Source organism: Cheilinus undulatus, linkage group 18, assembly GCF_018320785.1.
Source record: "Cheilinus undulatus linkage group 18, ASM1832078v1, whole genome shotgun sequence".
Classification (NCBI taxonomy): Eukaryota; Metazoa; Chordata; class Actinopteri; order Labriformes; family Labridae; genus Cheilinus; species Cheilinus undulatus.
In genome coordinates, this window is record NC_054882.1 from 15,404,053 (window position 1) to 15,423,460 (window position 19,408).

General features: G+C 40.8%; 2 protein-coding genes across 3 annotated transcripts in view; both read left to right on the forward strand.

The window, feature by feature from the left end:
* ddhd1a (DDHD domain containing 1a) overlaps positions 1 to 5,790 on the forward strand; it is a 36,721-nt gene extending 30,931 nt beyond the window's left edge. The window contains exon 13 of the mRNA XM_041812764.1: positions 25 to 5,790. Within this exon, the coding sequence (XP_041668698.1) occupies positions 25 to 212 (188 nt within the window). The 3' untranslated portion in view covers positions 213 to 5,790. The remainder of the gene's footprint in view (positions 1 to 24) is intronic.
* A 4,308-nt stretch (positions 5,791 to 10,098) lies between these two features.
* Positions 10,099 to 19,408, forward strand: part of fermt2 (FERM domain containing kindlin 2) — a 64,374-nt gene continuing 55,064 nt past the window's right edge. Inside the window, exons 1-2 of one of the 2 annotated variants that reach the window (XM_041812452.1) lie at positions 10,099 to 10,312; positions 12,590 to 12,747. In XM_041812452.1, the coding sequence (XP_041668386.1) occupies positions 12,591 to 12,747 (157 nt within the window). In that variant the 5' untranslated portion in view covers positions 10,099 to 10,312; position 12,590. The remainder of the gene's footprint in view (positions 10,313 to 12,589; positions 12,748 to 19,408) is intronic. The other variant, XM_041812453.1, reaches the window with a different exon arrangement.

Below are 19,408 nucleotides of genomic sequence, written 5' to 3' on the forward strand. Positions count from 1 at the left end.
TTAATGATTGTTCATGTCTTACAGTGGAGCTGGAGTGGCGTGTCGACTTCGAGCTGCGAGAGGGTCTGGTGGAGAGTCGCTATTGGTCAGCAGTGACGTCACACACGGGCTACTGGTGCTCACATGACATTGCTCTCTTCCTGTTGACCTTCATATACAAGCAGAAGACGAGTCCCTCCGACCCAGCAGAAGACGCCCCGGATCCAGACTGAGGCAGCACATTCATTACTACACAAACACACTTGAAAGGTGTCTTATGATCCTTAAGGGGGCGGAGACAAGAGACAGAAATAAACCTCTTTAATTAACTTGCACACAAACTGCTCAAGTAAAGTCATCATCTCTATTTTTCCTACATCTCCCTGTGATTCAGCTCCTCTTTATCTTGGGAATCATTGCTGACAGACCTCATTCCAAGACGTGCATTTTTCTCTTTTTGTGCTTGTCATTAGATCGTAATTGTGCACCCTAAGGGTGACAGTGTTGGACCAGGAACCCCTAAGGAGGTGCGCCCTTTTGCCAGTATGACCGTGAGACATATGGACATGGTAACTAATGGGTTTGAAGCACCCGAAACATAAAGGTTATAAATCATTGACTTTAACAGTGAAAGCCTGTTGATAAAGTTTCATTGAGGTTAATCACCGTTAAATCAAGCCACCCTTCTGTAGACTCAGTCTGGAGCCTGCTGGCACTCGTCTAACCCTCTGTCACCAAGGCCTCCCTATTCTGTGTCTGTGCTTTTAAATCCTTATTTTTCAATGTTAGGGAGAAACATAGTTTTCAATAAAATACTTCACATCAACTGTTAAATCACTACATCTCATAAATGTGCTAACAAGCAACAGCAATGCCTTTGAAAATAGCCAAACTCATACCGAGTCTGTCTGTTTAGTCGTTCCAGATAAATGTAGGGCATTATCCCTTTAATAATGTTTTGAAGTATGAAGAATGAAAAAAAAACATTCATTATTATTTTATATATTTTTTTACATTTATATCATTTTAGCATTGTTTGATTTTTGAAATACATATGCACACAGGAAAACACGAGCAGAGCTCTGCTTTTATATCCATCGGTATAAACTTAAAGCTTCTGTGAGGATCTTTGTGTTGTGTTGGATTTGGCGCCCCCCTGTGAACAAAGTAGGATTAGTCTACTGCTGATCTGGTTCTGTAAATATGTTGAATGTATGCTGAATAATTATAAACTGGAGCCCTGCGCAGGACTCTTTTCTTAATCCCGCTCCTGCAGCATGTGCCATCCTTTCTCGCCTGCATCCGCAACAGGTGTGTCAAATCCCACCCACGTCCCGCACGGATTCTGACGATACATGTTAAATATTCAGAATAACCGACAGTGCGTTTAGTTTAAGGCAATACTGATATGTTCACTCAAGCACCACCCTGATTAAATTTCCTCTCGGGGTGAAAGAAACCCTAAGAAAACCACATCTTTGTCCTGCATGACAGTGCCACGGATGGATAAAAAAGAATCTGCAAGTCTCAGACTGATTTTACTCCTGGTTATGGCTTAGTAAGAGCAATGTCAAAGTACTATTTCCTGACTTTATTTACGTATCATTTATTTTGAAGTCACTTAGAGGCGTAAAAACTGCAGCACACTTCCATCGGCTCTCACAGCTAATTTTTTTCTCTACTAATGCTGGGCTAAAACCGTCCTCATCATTAGATGCTTAATGCAATAAGGCCAATTTGCATGGAAAGTGGTGTTTTCCCCTAAATAACTACATAACAGCTCAGCATCTCTGTGCGCCGGTACGTATGTGCAGTGATAGGCCAACAATGCAATAAGAGGAGCGTTAAAGCTGTGCCTTTTGACTTATTTACACAGTTTTAGCACATTTTTTTTTTGTAGAGCTTTAATAAAGAACCCCCCCCCATTATGATTTTTTCATGGCACCAGTTTCAAACCAGTTTACCCAAGAAGTCTTCTGAGAGGTTTCAAGGAAAATTGGAGTAACTGTGTGGTGTACAAATCAAAACAGACACACAGACATGCAGCCATTTATAGTAGTAGGTTCTTGGCATGGAAAATTAAACAAAAAAGGCTTTTTATTGCCTCTTCCGGCACTGAATCCCATGGCCTCTCCCTGATGGTGATAGGGGCATCAGAACCACCCAAAATCTCCTCACAGGAGCTTTAAATAATTGTCTCGTTAGGTCATATTTCTGCATTTTAACTGCAGTTTCTGTTAAAGCACTGGGGATAAAATGTCCACGCAAAACTAACAGTTAAGCTCCTAATGGACCACAAGTGTGACACTTGAAAGCTCCAGACATGTATATTTATTTTCTTAAACTCAGTTTATTTCTAAAAATCTCTTGTATGATGTCATTTATAAGGCGAGAGATTCCTCTGAAATAATTCAGTCATTCAAACACATTTCCGTGCTATTTAGGATGACGTACTGGGAGAATTTATCCCTGAGCTATATCTTTATTTTAATATCCAGAAGATATCATTCAAAAATATGTATTTTGTCTTAAAAAAAGAAAATAACAAAATAAATATTTTTCCTAGAGAAAAGCTTTCAGGCTCTTGTGAATAGAAACCCAGATCTTCTAGTAGAGAACAGGGGACTCAAACTTGCGGCCAAATAACATTTATGTCTCCTGCTTGTTAGCTGCTTGGCTTTAGCATTGCTAATGCTAATTCAGACTAAAATACGTGGATGATAGTAGCTTCAGTTTTACTTGGAGACATTTGTGAAACATTGCACATGAGAAAAACTGGATCTTATTTGCCTTTTTGTGAACAACTGACACTTTCTCCCTCTGAGTAATTTATTCGTCAGCTTGTCTTTTTTATTTTTGAATTACATTTATGTTAAAAAGAAGGATTTTCCAGTCACTGAGCATGTCTCATCGCTCACCGACACCACTTGCAAGTTAACTGAAAATGTGGAAACGGCAAGTCATGATTTTAGTTTCCTAACTTGAGTGCCGCTTATCATGACTGTTGCCTTCTGTCACAGAGAATGACTTCAGTAACGATGAATCCGATGCCTGCCTGTCAGATGTGGTTCATTTGAAGACACACCCGGTAACAAGTATGCAGAAGTTACCAAACGTAGTCCAGTTGCATGGCGTCATTTTAAACAGCTAATGAAAGAAGAAGAATTTGCAGAGAGTGCCAACAAACATCTAACAAATTGCTTTGTGTTCTTTATTAAGTAGAAACCCACTTGTGATTGTTTATGGATTGAGGACATTATAATGGATGAAGTAATGGAATAACCCTCAGATCAATGCTGGCGGGGTTGGTTACATGAGACAAACTTGATAAGTGTCAAAGTCTTTGTGTCCTGCTTGTTATAATGCTGTCAAAGCACTTATTTTAATTGTTCCAAACTATCAAAGGGCTGCAAGAAATTTGCATTTTATTTGTGTTTTATGCACAGGCTTACCGACAAAAATGAAAGCAAGGACAATGAGAGGGAGAGGTTATGTTTATTTGATGGATTCATGAATTGCACAGAAATTATGAAGAAAAAGGCCCATTTCCATTTTGTTTATATATTATCCTGAATATTAGGGATGCACGATATTATCTGCATGATATTGGTACTGACAAATACGAAAATTTCTGCTGATATTTTGGCTATAAAAATCTGGCTATATCAGCTGTAGATACATGTGCCATACAAACGAAGTCAGGGGAGTTTTAGGCTGGACCAACAGATCTACGTCAGCTGAATTTTTTTTTTCATCACCATTCCTTACACTCTAAAGTGTGTTTTAAGGACTGATTGTTCCCTCCTGGTGAGAAGTGAGTCTCTGCCTCAGGTGAAGGACTTCAAGTATCTCGGGGTCTTATTCACAAGTTAGGGTAAAATGGATCTTTAGATTGACAGGTGGATTGGTGGAGCGTCAGTCTGTGGTGGTGAAGAGGGAGCTGAGCCAAATGGCAAAACTTTCAATTTACCAGTTGATCTTCCTCCCAAGCGTCAACTTCGGTCATAAACTCTGGCTAATGACCAAAAGAATGAGAATATAAGGATAAAGACAGGTGATTTTCTCAGAAAGGTGTCTGGGCTCAGCCTTGGAGATAGGGTGAGTAGTTTAGACGTTCAGGGGGCTAAGAGTAGAGCTGCTGCTCCTTCGCATCAAAAGGAGCCAGTTGAGGTGGTTTAGGCATCTGATTAGGATACACCTGGAGGTCTTCTGGACATGTAGCGCTGTCTGGTCTTGGAGTGAGGTTGAGCTTAACCACAGACTTGGATTTGTGCAAAGGGTGATGGGTTCGTTGAGTAAGACAGTTCGTCGTTCCTGCTATCTGAGCATGCAGACACAAGTCAGAGTCCTTCGGTCCTTAGCCCTTCCAGCCTTCTTATACTCTCATGAGGCTTGGACGTTGATTGATCTCCTTTGTGACGGTTTTTATCCTTGGCAACCGGGGCACTGCCACAGGATAGGCAACCCAGGCAATTGTCTAGGGCCTCGAGGTGGAAGAGGGGGTCTCCCAGAGACAGCTGACATTGGTCAGTATCGACAACAGCATGGAATCCCCTTTAAACACTGCAACAACCTCCAAGGTGCCCTCTGCCTGGGGCAGTGTGTCTAGAAACACCCATCTGTGTGTCTACGCTGATGTAAAGGGTCAGCTGCCTGTTACAGGAATGGCAGCTGTGCTTTTCCATGCACCTGGCACACTTTCCCTGGCCTGATCCAGCTCACCACATACTGGCTACCCAGGACCTGGTGGGCTGGTCCAGATGCCCAAGTTGACTATGTGCATCTTTGAGGAGGCAGCTGGGAGGATACATGTAAATATGGGACATCCTGAAGGATGGCCATCAGGAGGCCAGAGCAGTATAGGACCAAGGTTGACACGATTTAGTGCCAAACCGGCATATGCTCCTATACCTGACCTGACTGACCTAGTCAGGGAATGCCTCAGGATCCTCCAGGATAAGTCGTAAAGTGTTGCTGGGGGAGGGATGCCTGGGTTGACCTGCTCAGCCTGCAACACCTGGGACTGCAAAATTGGGTTTGAAGGACTTACGTTTTAGGTGTAACCTATATTTCAGTATCAGTATTGGCTCAAATTAATTCATAAAGATCAGATATCTGCAATAATCTTAGATCATGCATCCCTATTGAGTATGATTAATTTTTTACATAATTTTGGCAGCAAGCATGCAAATAACCTCAGAGACATTAGACATGTCATGAAAGAGTAACACTACTGCATTTTTGAATCACGGTAGGGGCTCTGACTTAAAATATGTAATGAAAGAGTGTGGAAAGACCCCTTTTTCCAGTGTTTGTGATCTTGCACTGTTTCCAAAAAATGTGTGTAATATTTTCCATTCTTGATTCAAGCACAGGTTTCCAACTGTATTCACTCTGTCTGCTGTCATAAAAAAAAGAAAAAACATGCAACCTAACCAGAGGACTTTAAAGATACATTACACTCTATGAGCATTAAATGCACAGCATTTTTGAATGATGACAGTATATTTTTCTCGTCTAAGGCACCACAAGCATCAGGGAAATGTCTACTGTTACATGTTTTGTAGATTCAACTCTGTTGTTGACACCAGTTTGAAGCCATTATTGACTTTAAAACCGAAGCTCCTGCAGCCGCATTTTCAGTCACTGGGTGGGAAAGAGAAAAATAATAATTTGGGATGTACTGGATGAAATGTGTTACATTTGAGGTACCACTGTTACTCTAACTTTGAATGGATGTTGGGAAAAGTGTTTTTGTCTGTCCTTAGAGCTGTGCAATAACCCATGCCTGTAATGGATTCTAACTGCCATCCAAAGCACTGTATTTATTTCCTTTTATTAAAGCATTTTCTCTTTTTTGGTCTCTCTTCTTTTTAACCTCCCACAGATGATAGCAGGGAGTTTTTTGCGTAGGAGAAGAAGGAGGTTGATATTTCCAGAGGAAGATGGTCTCATTGCTCATTTCCAGATTGATATTCCTGGACAATGGAGCTGTTTGTTCGTCTGAAACTGAGATTCTTTCCGAGGTTTCAGCCCCCCTGATGTGAATAACAAAGCTGACTTATAGATGGTGAATAGGCCACATTGTAATCCACCAGCAGACATGGCTTCCACATGAGTTACTGGGGCTTTAATGCTGTTAAGCAACATCTGCAGAGGCAAAGGACCCACAGATGGGAGCGGTTAGAAAAGAGGTGACTCTCATAAATAATGCATTTGAGCCTGCTGTTCTGTGTTTGACCAGAAGAGGTCAGTCATCTATAGGTAATGCTGGAACAAAGACCCCTATTGACCATCTGTTGTCCTGTGCCCTTTCTCCTGTCCTGCCTCCATAATTGCCCTTAACTAATTGAACTATTTAGACAGTTGTTAATGCTCTTTGCCTCATTTTGTCATTAAATCAATTTTGTTTCCTAAGTTCTCAGATGTCCCAAACTGGTATAATGTAAAAGCTATAGCATATATCACATTGCTTAGCATTTGAACTCTGAAAAGCTGGATTTTTTTCATGCAAACATCTTAAAACCCTCCCCTCCTCCTCCCCCCTTTTCATCCACATCATCAGCAGCCACCTCTCCTGCTCGGCATCTGACTGACTCTTATGTTTACTCCACAATTAAAACACAGCCTATAAAAGGCAACAGGTCCGAGTGCCAGACACTGACGAAGGAGAAGGGGGTCGGCTGGAGCCGCTACAGGGAGAGTTTATAAATCCCTTTGATGCACACTGGAGGGTTTGAAAGCCCAGATTCCTGAGCTGGAGGATTGGAGCCGAGGTAGCCAGAAACCCCAATGATTCATGGGTCTTTGGTGGAGAGTGTGTTGGAGTGTTGACGGTGCAGCTGCTTTGGAAAAAAAGGACATTCAATCCTTGTCATTTGTGTGAAGGTTTGATTGAATGCACATAGAATAAAACCTATAATTCATCATCAGCAGGGGAGACATGAGAAACAACCTGCAGATGATATCATCTTCGCTATCTTGCATTTTCAGGGTGATGTGATCGATTATCATCTTATAAAAACCTTGGTTTCTTGATTGATGAGTCCATCTTTTAAGCTTCATATTGAGCAACTTGTAAAGATTTTATTTTCAGAATGAGAACCAGTTTGAACCATTGAATTTTTATCTCTGAAAAATTATGGTGATGTTTTAGATATGCATGCATCTTCTCAATGCCTTAAAGCCTTGGCTGCTGTGCACCACAGGGCACTAAGGTTCATAACATACTTTTCTTAGATCTGTGCATGTCAACAACGTGTCTCTGAGCTCTGCAGGCAGTTCATTAGACCCTGTGTCTTGGTTTTTGCTCTGATATGCATTGTCTGCAAAATCGTGCACATGCAAAAAACTTCTTGTGAAAGCTGAGCTGGCCAATGTGGACTGTAATCAAGGTGTAGAAACATCTCAGCAAAGATCAGGAGAATTGGGAAGAACCTGAGCTGAATTTCAAGTGTTTGTAAAGGGTCTGATTACTTGTGTCAGTGTGATATTTCAGTTTTTTATTTTTTTCTAAATGTGCAAATATTTCAAAAATTCTGTTTTCACTTTGTCATGACAGGGAACTGAGTGTAGATTACTGAGAATTTTTTTTTTTCAATTGTAGCATTAGGCTGCAACATAACAAAATTGTAAAAGTAATAATAGTTCAATGTGTGTAACTCTTAATCGTGCTACTTCCTGTCTTGGCCAGGACATTTGTAAATAAGATTCTTATTCGCAGTGAGATTTCCCCAGTTAAATAGATTTAAATAAAGAAGATTTTGGTGCTGCAAAACCTGTGATTTCCCTAAACCCAGTTCTTGCACAGGCAAAATAAAGAATTTAACATGAAGACTGACCTGCAGAAGAATATTTTGCAGGCAGCTTTAGGTGCAGGCAAGTATTTTATTGAGTTTCTTCTGCAGTGTAACACCTCATATGAGTTTTATTCACGGAGTAAAAGCAAATCTGAGTTTCCTGTTTGAATTAAGGTAAAGCAGCATAGTAAATTAATTTATTTTTGGCACTTACCGCAGTTTTTAAGTATCTGTGTTTTCCTCTCTGTGCTAAAAGTTTTGCTTTTATTCCATAATATGTTTCAGAGGTAAAAAGTGCTCTTTTATCACCTGTGTGCAGCTGTGCATACTTTCTGCACTCCCATGTAAAATTTTACACCAGATTAAATCATGAATATTATTCTAAACCCTCAAAGGGGTTAAATCAAGTTTGACATACGCTCATATTACAACATTGCAATAAAATGTTCCTTTGACATGTGTATTGTGTCAGGAATGAAATAAGATATCAGTATATCTTGGCTAATTTCTACATTTCACAATCTTCCAGAGGGGCTTTTATTCAGAACTACGTATTCAACTGAGATTTTTAAATAGTAAAAGGTTTTCTTTGTTAAAAAAAATAAAAAATAAAAAAAAAAGCAATGTTATTTTCTGCTCATACTCCTGCAGCTAGACCCACGGGTCCCTGGATGCTGCTGCAGAGCTCAGCAGCTCTATTGCCATAAAAGGCAGCTTGGGATCCTAACTGTGTGTCCATTAATCCTGACACAAACTGTTGAATTTTGCACTGAAGGGGACTGATATAAACATCAATAAAACAACTACACAAACAAAAAAGGGCCATACTTACATGGTCTACCAACTGGAGTGAATCTGTCATTTTATTTTTAACTGTGGCAAAGGTGAAAGTTATACCAAAATACTCAAATATTTGTTGATAAATCTTTCTTTGGGACACTTTTCTTAACATTATTATATATTGACGTGTTATATAAAATTTAAAACCCATTTTGCCACTTTTAACCTATTTTTGCTATTTTCAAAATCCCATTTAACCCTTTTTCCACCCATCTTTGCCACTTTTAAGCCATTTTGCTACTATCTAACTGCTTCCACCACTTTTTCTGCTCATTTTCACAACTTTATACCTCTTTTTTGTTCATTTTAACCCCATTTCACTATGAAATATATCCATATTTGCCACTTCAATCCCATACTGCCACTTGTAATCCATCCCATGGCTTTTTTTTTTTTTTTTGCCCATTTTACCGTCTTTTACTACCATTTTTGCCGCCTGAAACACAGGTCTGCAACTTTTAAGTGATTTCTACCACTTTTAAAATCCCATTTCAACCCTTTCTACCTGTTTCTGCCACTTTCAAGAAATTTTGCCATTTTGAACCCTTCCAACCACCATTTTTTGCTCACTTTCTCTGCTTTTTATTCCCATTTTCGCCTATTCTGAACCCCATTTCACTGTGCTGTGTCCATCTTTACCACTTTAATCTCATTTTGCTACTTGAAATCCATTTTCATGATTTTTCTGCCAGTTTTGGTTCCTTATAACCCATTTTTGTCACTTTAAACACATTTCTTCCACTTTTTAAATCCCATTTTACCCCTATCTACCCACTTATGCTGCTTTCAAGTGATTTTGTCATTTTTAAACTCTTTCCACTGCTTTATTGTCTATTTTTAACCCATTTTGCCACTTTCTGCCTACTTCTTCCCTCTGTTTACCATTTCCTGCCACTTTAAACAGATTTTTGCCACTTTCACCTGTCCCTATCCACTGTTTACCCATTTCTGTCGCTTTTAACGATATCTGCTATGTTTAAAATGCCATTTCACCTCCTTTTCCACCCATATTCACCACTCGTCACCCATTTTAATTTTACCCCTTTATCCCCCCAATGGACGGCCTTGTCTATGCTAACCGGTTTAAGATTTAATAGCCTATTGGTTAAGCTCAAAATGTGAGAATTTTCTATCTTTTTTCAAACATCAGAGAAAAGGAAGAGGAATAGAAAAAAGATTTTTGAGGGATTAAACCTGTTTTAAGAATGTCTGAGACAGTTTTAATTGAAATTAGCCTATCAGTAAAAAAATACTGGTTAAATAAAGACAATAGCGTGACTTGCATCTCTGCAAAGCTGCTTTTGGTGCATATTTAGGGCTTAAAAGCAAGAACTTTGAAATAAATACCCACCCATGTGTCTCCTAAAAGAAGGCTTACGTGTGTAAACACACTGTGAGGTGACAGTGGGACCAGTAGGCGACCAGAAATCTCCCAGTACGAAAGGAAAAGTGGGATTGGAGCTGTGACGTGATCCGCTGGAAAGAGGGAGGGAGGAAGAGGGACGGCTGGACTCCATTAAGCCGAAGCCTGCAGGAAAAGTGTTTGGGATACTTCACTTCTTCAGCGAGTTCTTCGGGGATTTCTTTCTGCTTTTGTCGTCCGAAAAACTCTCCATACATGATTTGAAGTGGGGGGACTTGTTCTATACCGTGTAGTCGAGTGTTTTAGTGGGTTTTTTTCGTCTTTTGTGAAGGTGAGTAAAAATTTAACGTCCGTCCTTAAAGCTTGGCTCGTTCGCCGCTATGAAATATGAAAACGGGGGTTTCTTTCATGTGCCGCTCCTTGTATTTTAACTAAAGCTTTATTTAAGGGACATTTATCTAATTTCAGCGCATTTTCTAGTGTTTTCTAAGACTTTTCTCAGGCTTAACTTCTTTAAAGACCGACTGAATGAGTCTGCATGCAGCCGGGGAGCTGTTGAACAGACCCTGCTTACATAATTAACCCCTCTGCCTATTTGTAAGAGGGCCTTTACCGTTATTTTTAACAGGTGAAGCGGCACTTTTCCTCAGATAAAAGCAGACAGAGGTCCTTGTTGAACTTGTACCCTCGGGCTGATAGCCTTTGTTCTGCTGTGTTTATCGATTAGAAGCTGTTTTGATGCCAGACCACTCTGTAGTATTGGACAGCCTCAGATGAAAGAACTGACAGATGAACTGTAATGTAACTTTTTGGCAGCGAGTTCACATAAAAGGGCGCGACTTTCTCCCATCAAAGGAGCACGAGGAGATTCACAGGGGTGGCAAAGAGGAGCCTGGGTATTATATAGTTCACTCCTGAGGATAAAATGTACATTTTTAAGGCTGAACGACAGCAGTTTTACTACTGCAGCATTTAAAAAACAATGAAAAATCCTTTATCAACTTTAACAAGGGCAAAGACGCGAAAGTGTAAGGAAAACAAAAAATATAGGCTAAGCAGGGTTCTATAATTATGAGCAAATATTAAAATATACTGCATAATGACACTCAAAGTTAAAGCGATTACGTTGAATATCATATGCCATGATAATAGCATAAATAAAATGTTCCAGATCCTTAACAAACTATAATAATAGGCAAAGATAACCTGAGTAAATACAAAATACAGTTTTTAAATGATGATTTAATTTATTGAGGGTAAAACACCATCCAAGCCCTATGTTAAAAATCATTGCCCCACATTTTTTGGAAAGCTGACTTCAATTTCACTAGGCCTGATCGCTGCCAGACCTGCTGAATCTAGAAACCCTTTAAATAGAACCTGTCTGACAAAGTTAAGTAGGCTTAAAGATCTCAAAAAGCAATACATCATGCTGCCATCTAAAGACAGAACTGTTGTGAAGCAAAGCCGTTGACATCCATCAGTCCAAAATGGGTTACAAAGGCATTTCTAAGGCTTTGGGACTCCAGTGAGAGCCATTACCCACAAATGGGAATAACTTTAAACAGTGGTGAACCTTCCCAGGAGTGGTCGGACTACCAAAATGACTCCAGGTGGTCTCAAAATAACTCAGATCAACATCTAAAGACCTACAGATCTCACTTGAGTGAAGGTCAGTGTTCCTGATTCAACAATAAGAAAGACAATAGCCAAAAATGGCATCCATGGGAGAGTTCTAAGGCCAAAACCCCTGCTTTAAAGCTTGTCTCACATTTGCCAGATCCCTAAGACTTTTGGGGAAATATTCTGTGGCTGACAAGTCAAAAGCTGAACTCTCTGGAAGGTGTGCATCCCACTCCATCTGGAGTAAAACTAACAGCATTTCACCAAAAGAATGCCAGTAGTTAAACATGTTGGTGGTAATGTGGTGGTCTGGGGCTGCTTTGCTGCTTCAGGACCTGGACCATTTGCTGTAATCGATGGAACGGTGAAGTCTGCCTTCTACCAGAAAATCCTGAAGGAGGATGTCCGGCTATCAGTTCGTTACCACACACTCAAGCAGACTTGATTTCATTCATATTGAATGAAATCATCATTTAAACACTGACATTTAAGTTTGACAAATATATAAAAAAAATGAATTCAGTTAGGGGGCAAACATGTAATACCATGAAAAAATATCTGTTTCTGTCGTAGTTAGTGATTTGAATCACTGGCCAATTTAGTCATTTCTTTGTGGTTAAATTCTTTAAAAAAATCCCAATTTATCTTTTGGTTTAGTTTTTAAAGTTAGCCACGTATTTAGTAGGTAACACAGTGCCTGTTTAAAGCATTCAGTGCCAATGATATCACTTTGTCATCATCAGGGCTACTTTTTCAGACCTGGAAAGCTCCTCCTGAGCAATATGATAGATATGCAGCTTTTGTGACAGGCTTTAAAGTACAACAACCCTCAAAGTATGAACTCACTGAGTTGCCTTTTAATAAAAGATAACAGCATTGTGTCTCTTGTAATCCTTTTGTAATCAACCTAGTTCAGTAAAGACTGAATCAAAGAAGAAGTTTAACTCTGCTTTCTTCACCTCATGACCGGGCCTCTCTTTTGCAGGATGGCGCTGGACGGGATCCGGATGCCCGATGGCTGTTACGCCGATGGGACATGGGAACTGAAGATGCATGTCACGGACCTCCACAGGGATGTGTCGCTGAGGGTCACCGGGGAAATCCACATCGGAGGAGTAATGCTCAAACTGGTGGAGAAACTAGGTATGTTTGTAAACTGTTGTTATGACCAGTGTGGTAGTTTAAGCATACCTGTGATCCTCTGCATTTTCAGATTGTGGGCTTGCCGTTCTGCAGTGATTGTGTAGATGAAAACCCTTTTCTCTGACCTCTTAGCTTGTTCTGTGTCTGTCAATGGCTGACTTGGGTTATCTGTCTATATAAGTTGGGCAATAAATACCTCGTATTTCAAAGAAGTTGCCGCTCTGAGAGGTGTGATTCCTCTGAGTAGACATGCTGTTTTTATATGAAAGCCTAGTTAAAGTTTGTGGAAACTGTCTAAAAACATACATTTGTCAAGCCTGAGAATCTAATAGAATGCTTTCTGCTTGAAACATTGCAGTTTGGGCATGCTGCAGAGATAAAAAAAAGAGCAATAAAATGCATCTGCTTTTGACCTTTGTTGCATGAAACAGCTCAAACTTCTCTCTCAGGATTGTGGACTTGCCTCTCAGGGGTTAATATCCCTCTTTGTTACTCAGCAGTGTATATGGGTCAGTAGCCCAAGGTATAAAGAAACCATATACAGCTTCCCTCCCCCCTCTGTATTATCCACTGTTCTGTATCTGCGACTACGCACTTGACAAGTTTGGGTGCCTGTAAGAATAAGAGTCCTCTGTTCCAGCCACTTGAACAGTGCCCTGCTTCATGCAGGCTGCAGGAGAAAGTTCAGCGGTCGTGGCACCACAATTTGGGAGTGACAGTGTGTTGTGTGTCGATGCTGCTTGAATGCTCGGCATTCCTGCTGTGCTCCAAGGTTTTATTCCCTGCCCATGGTCCTGTTTTTAGCCCTCCTGTTTGAGCTCCACATAATTGAGGTCTTTGTTCTCTGTGGTCGTCTGTGCTGCTGTGCAGCATCTCTGTGAGGAGAGAGGAGTGTTGCTGCCGCGTGTTTGACGACATGAATTCATTGGTGCTCCCACTCTGACTCCTCTCAGGGTCAGGCCTTATTCATTGTTTGAGTTGTGTTGGCGATTTTTGTTGGGATCTTGTTAAAGGGTATTACTTTTTTCGATATGGCTTCATCTCTTTCAGGCAGAGTGGGGGAAATCTTTCAATGCTGCCAATTTGTGTGAGGAAAGTTAGGTCAAAGAAGCCTACATTTACAGAAATGTTGAATATTATGCCAGTTATAGCAGGTTGTATCAGGACATGCACTCATCAATAAAAGAGACTGTTTTGTTTTCTCAGTTCCTCTGGATGTGGCTGTTTTGTTCATGCCTTTTCCATTTTTATCTGCTCAGGATTCTGGTGGTTTGAGGTCTTTGTATCCACACTTCACAATAGTTTTGATTTGTTGAACATGGTTGGATTTTGTTGTGTAATAAAACAGAAGATGAGTGCATGTTTGTGAGACAGTCTAATCAGGAAATAAATGGTTATTCTAGCTCTGGCGAGAACACTTACGGTCATACTTACGCCACTGCTGCAACTAAATAATCTAACTGAAGCGTGCTTAAAGGTTATATAGTTCCTTACCAGGATTCAGAACTCTTGCAGGGACATTAAACTGCTCTTTTTTGTATTTGTGCCTCTGGAGTGGTTTCACACAGTGAGAGTGGGGATGTTTTATCCGACTGGCATTTCCCTCCTACCATGAACCAACAGGTTATTGTGGATTGTAATCATTAACCTGTTCACTACTTGGGTTTTCCACATGGCTAGCCACTGCAAGAGACTATAGACTATTCAAGAAAGACACATTTTCATGTGTAGCTATGTAAATGGCACAAAAAATGAGGAAATGTGTTTGGTAAATTATTTCTTAATGGTAACAATGCTTCTTGGCAATAAGTCATAACTATCAGAAAGCCAGTTTATTTCCCTTTAAATGGTGCCACATTTGTAAAGATCATGCATTTGTGGGATGAGCAGCCTAGCTGAGTATGTGGGTTGTGGCCATGAAAAATGTGCTAAATATTCCCCATCAAACAGCTGATTCCGCTGTTGCTATTGACTCTTGTTTTGACACCCCAAGAAGACCGTTTCCTCACACTGTCAGCACTTAGGAAACATGGCTGTCGTCTGCAGATTTGCAGTCAAGCTTAGCTGGACAATATTGCACAGAAAATCTGGAACAGACTGCACATAGCCAGTCTCTGGTCTCATAGGCCAGGAGGCCTGCCATGACTGCCCTTCACTGTCAGGCCCATTTGTGCTGCAACAAATGCATTGGAACCTGACTATGTGGAGAACATAATGTTCAGTGATGAGTACAAATTCTTCACCTCTGAAGTGCTGTCAATACCCACTGCTGGATTTGCTGATTGCTTGGATGGTGGTTATACATAGATACAGTACATGTGTAGAGTGCATACACGTACACATGGCGCTGTGAGAAGCGACGCGTAGATGCCACAGAGTCTTGGCAGACTTTGGTCTCACATTGAAAGGACATCCTGGTGCAATGACAAATCTCTATCTCTGTCATCCCCTTGTCCCCTTCTGTCTTTAGGTGTCTTGCATTGCACTCTTGTGATTAAGTTATGCCTTTTAATGAGGCAGACCAGACAGTGCTTGACTTAATTCTTAACCCAGTGCTGTTTGACTGCAAAATGTAACTTTTCTGTGTATAAAATATGCAGACGTCAGCTGTCTTCTCCTTCATGTCCAGTGTTCTCATTAGTAGTATTGCTACATGTGTTCCCACACGTGATCGAGGTGGGTGTGTCTCGTCCAAATGCATCCTGCTTCCATATTTCAAACTCTCCCTGTGAGCCTGCAGCTCTCCCATCCACGATTGCAGGCTCCGACAGCCTTCAGTAATGGATTAAATAGACAAATGCCAGGAAGGCACTCAGCTATTGATCACAGTAGCCAACGCTGATTCCATTTCCCCTTCAACCTTGCAGGAGAGCAGTATTTAAAGGCAGCTGATTGACCACCCTCTGGTCCCTTGCTCCTGTAATCCTTTCATGCAACCAGCGCTCACCATCACTGCAGCTCTCTGACAGTGTTGATGTTTTCTAAAGAGCATAGTGTTCCCCTCTAAAAGCTAATATTGTGCCATTTAGAAGGGAAAAAAGAATCGCACAAACAACATTAGCCTGTGGGAGTTTTATGGATTTAAAAGGATTGTACCCAGGTTACAAAGCTTTTAGGTCTTGTAAACAGTGTCTTACGGTAAGCACTAAAGCCATCAGTGTTTTAGACAGATGTTTTGCTCTTGTCACTTTCCTTTCTGATTCCAATACCTACACTTAAGTGCAGGTGGATATGACTTCTTCTCAGCTTCAAGCACCATTAAAAACCTGCATTTTATAGTTGAAAAACACAGATTTGTGGCAGTGCATTGCATTATTCTTTGTAAGCATTCTAAGATATTTTATGTGAAACCTGTCGTTTTTGTGGAATTATTGGTTATGATTGGTTCAGTGCATACTAGTGGATATTTGAGGGCTATATTGAAGTTGAATACTAGTCCTTTACACATTTCAGTTCTGCAGCAGCACCAGAGTTCTGTGATCATTATGCCTTTGCACTTACACATTGCACCTACTACACTGAAATATTGGGGCTCTATATTTCAATACAGCAGTGCAGAATTGCAAGAGACATGAGGTGTAAACAAGCAACAGGAGCTCCACATACTCCAAATACTTTGATGTTATATATCTCCACCTTCTCCACCGCATTAAGCTTCTGTTACTACCTCTGGTGGTGGCTCAGAGGCAGATCTCATCCTATGATTCCATCTCCATGCATAACGGGCATAAATGAATGAATTCATAGCTTAAATTCATTGTCATGTGGAACTGCATCCTGGTGGGCAAGAAAGGCTTCCTACTGCTGAAAACCAACGTCTTTAATCAGGTTCTGTTTTTATTGTTTGAATGAAAGGAAGTAGTTTTTCTGCTGGATTTTTTAACCTATGAGAAGAAAAACCCAGGTTTTACCTCTTAAAATCGCCAATAAAGAAAGAAAACCCAGAGAGGAGCAAAAAAAAGCACTTATGGCCATAAGAAGCTCTGCATTTTTAAAAAAAAATTGGATTAGAGTTCTCCTAATCCTGCCATCAAAAATTGTGTTGAGTAGAATATGACTGTCTTTAACTAACATAACAGTGCTTGTTTGTCAATGATTTGAACCTAACCTGACCTGACACACCAGATTGTTTCAGAAACCTCCCTCAAGGACTTTTCAAAACATCCTCAGAAGGTGATTGGATGAATGTTCTGTCTTTGACATTCATGACAGGCCAATCAGAGCAGAAAGACAACATGAGGTAGCGGACATGCACAGCTCCGGTAGTAACCTGAGCTATGCATGTATGACGCATGCAGTAGTTTATCAGAACTTATGCAGAAGCCAGTCGAGAGAAGTGCTAAAACAAAAGCTTTCAGTGTGGCTCTTTGCGCTTAGTTTTGGTAGAGAAATGTGGCCCAAGTCTGATAAGACTGTCACTTTAATTTGGCTACATCCAAGCAAATTGCTACACCTGCGGTAGCCATTGTTTATACCGGCTTACACTATAGCTTAACCCTGCCGGTAACGGTGTTACTGCAAAGCAGGTTGGCAGAAGAGTGAAAATATCTTCTCCATCATGAAAGCTTTCAGTGCTGTTCCTTACTCTTTCTTTGATAATGAAACAGGTCCAGTTCTCATAAAACTGCTGCTATACTGTAGCTACATCCAAGCTACATGCTCAGCTGGCAGCAGCCATTGCTATCAGCTTAAACCCCGCCTGTCGCTACCGCCTTGTTCTCCTCAAATAAAGCTGATTGGTCAGATCTTGCGCAAGCATTGTAGATTATCGCTTTGCAGGATGACAGCATGGAGTCTGGCCAATGTATCTGCTTTGCAAGGTTAACTTGAACCAGCCAATGTTGGCTAATTTGCACTCACGTATAGTTTGGGAAGTGAAAGGCAGGATTTCCTTGATCATAAAATGGTAGCAAACACATTGTAATACATAAAATCTGTCTTTTTGAGAAGGATTCTCCTCTACTGTAGATTTGTTGGTGCATTAACATCAGTGAAGTGAAGTGCTAGAGACTCATCTGATTTAAGCTATTCAAATTGTGTCCTGGGTTCATTATAAGTGTCCAAAGTGACCAAAACCAACATCTCTGATATTCTGTGGTTGTCAAGTGATGTAAACATTTCAGTTTGAGGAGATGGAGAATAAAATACCCTGTGCTGCAGCTCTACACAGTGGTCAATGGAAGCTGCCACTGCCCTAGGCTTGTTTTGTTGCCCTCCAGTCCTGTGCACTGTTCACATTGCTGAAAGCTTTTAAAAGGCAGTATCTTAAGAGCTAGTTAGTTTTTTTGGGACAACTGTTTCTGACTAAACAAAATGTTAAGAGGTCATCTTTTATAGAGATGATGGTGTAGTATTCTTATTGCCTTAAATGATGAAGACTATGACATGAGTAACACATTTTAGCTAACAGTACAAACTTAGTTAAAGGGAGTTGCAAAAAAGCAGTATTCAGTAGTAAAAGTTAAACATGTTGCTTCTCTACTAGAGGTCTCCTGGTTGTTTTGGCTCTGCTTAGCTTCAGAAAAGACAGCTGAGGGGAGAGGGACTGGACGTGGAAGACAGTGGGTGGATGGGGGTGTGTGGAGCGAGTCTGTTTCTCTTCTTGTCATGACGTTTGCTACGCTGCTAGAATTCCATAAAAGTCTTCGATGGAGCAGGAAATGACTGCTAGGGTTTGGCATGTTCTCTGGTTGCTGCCGTCATTGCTGGATTCTCTGCTGCCTGCTTCATTTACCTCCTCCCCTTTCTCTGTCATCCCCTTCCTTTCTTCCTCTTTTAGTCTTTAAATACATTTTTTGGTGAATATTAGTCTCCCGTTTTAAATTTCTGAGGTCATACCGTCACAGTTCGACACAGTCTACTCCTCCAGACACACAGCAAGGCTGCGTAATCAATGGGAAAGCATGAGAGTACACATTGTTCACTTTCTCTTGGTTTCTGTTCTACGTTCCTGTGCTGTGAAATGTTCCATAAATAGAAACTGAGCAAACTAATTGGCCTTGTGTGACTCTGATAGTTCATGTGGTGGTTTCCAATGAGGGGCCTGCATTTTTTGGCCGCTTTTGCTGCAGTTAGCCACAAAGAACTTTCCCTGCAAGTTGGAGAAAATGTGTTTGGTATTTGTGATGACCTACATATTTAAATCTCAAGTGATTGAATGAATGTCACCATCCAAAATATCTTTCGATGATTAGTAGTTTTTCTTGAGCCTGCAACAAGAATGCAAACAGAGCAGCCATTCCTCAGAGATTTTTGTTTCTGAAATAATGCTGTAGTTTGTCAGCTGCTTCATGTGTGCAGGACATTGTGCCGACCAAAAGAGAGATGTGCTCTGCCTGACAATAGAGTGCAGGTTTCATTAGGAAACAGATGCGATTTAACACAGGATGCTCAACTTCCTTTGGGTTTTCTTTTTGTGCACCCTCTCTCTCGTGCCGTCCTTGCATTCCCGCCTTCCTGCCCTCTCATCACCCTTTCACAGGGGAGAAAGGATGGGTCTCCAATCCCTGCAGAGATGTAGCCTTCAGATACCGTGCTCATATCAGTCCTGATAATGTGAGAGCTGTGCATCTTTACAATCAATACCACACACAAGGACAGAAGAGGATGCATTGAAGGTGGCTGCGCTCTTTCACTCCACTTGTATCATCCTGCTGTCATG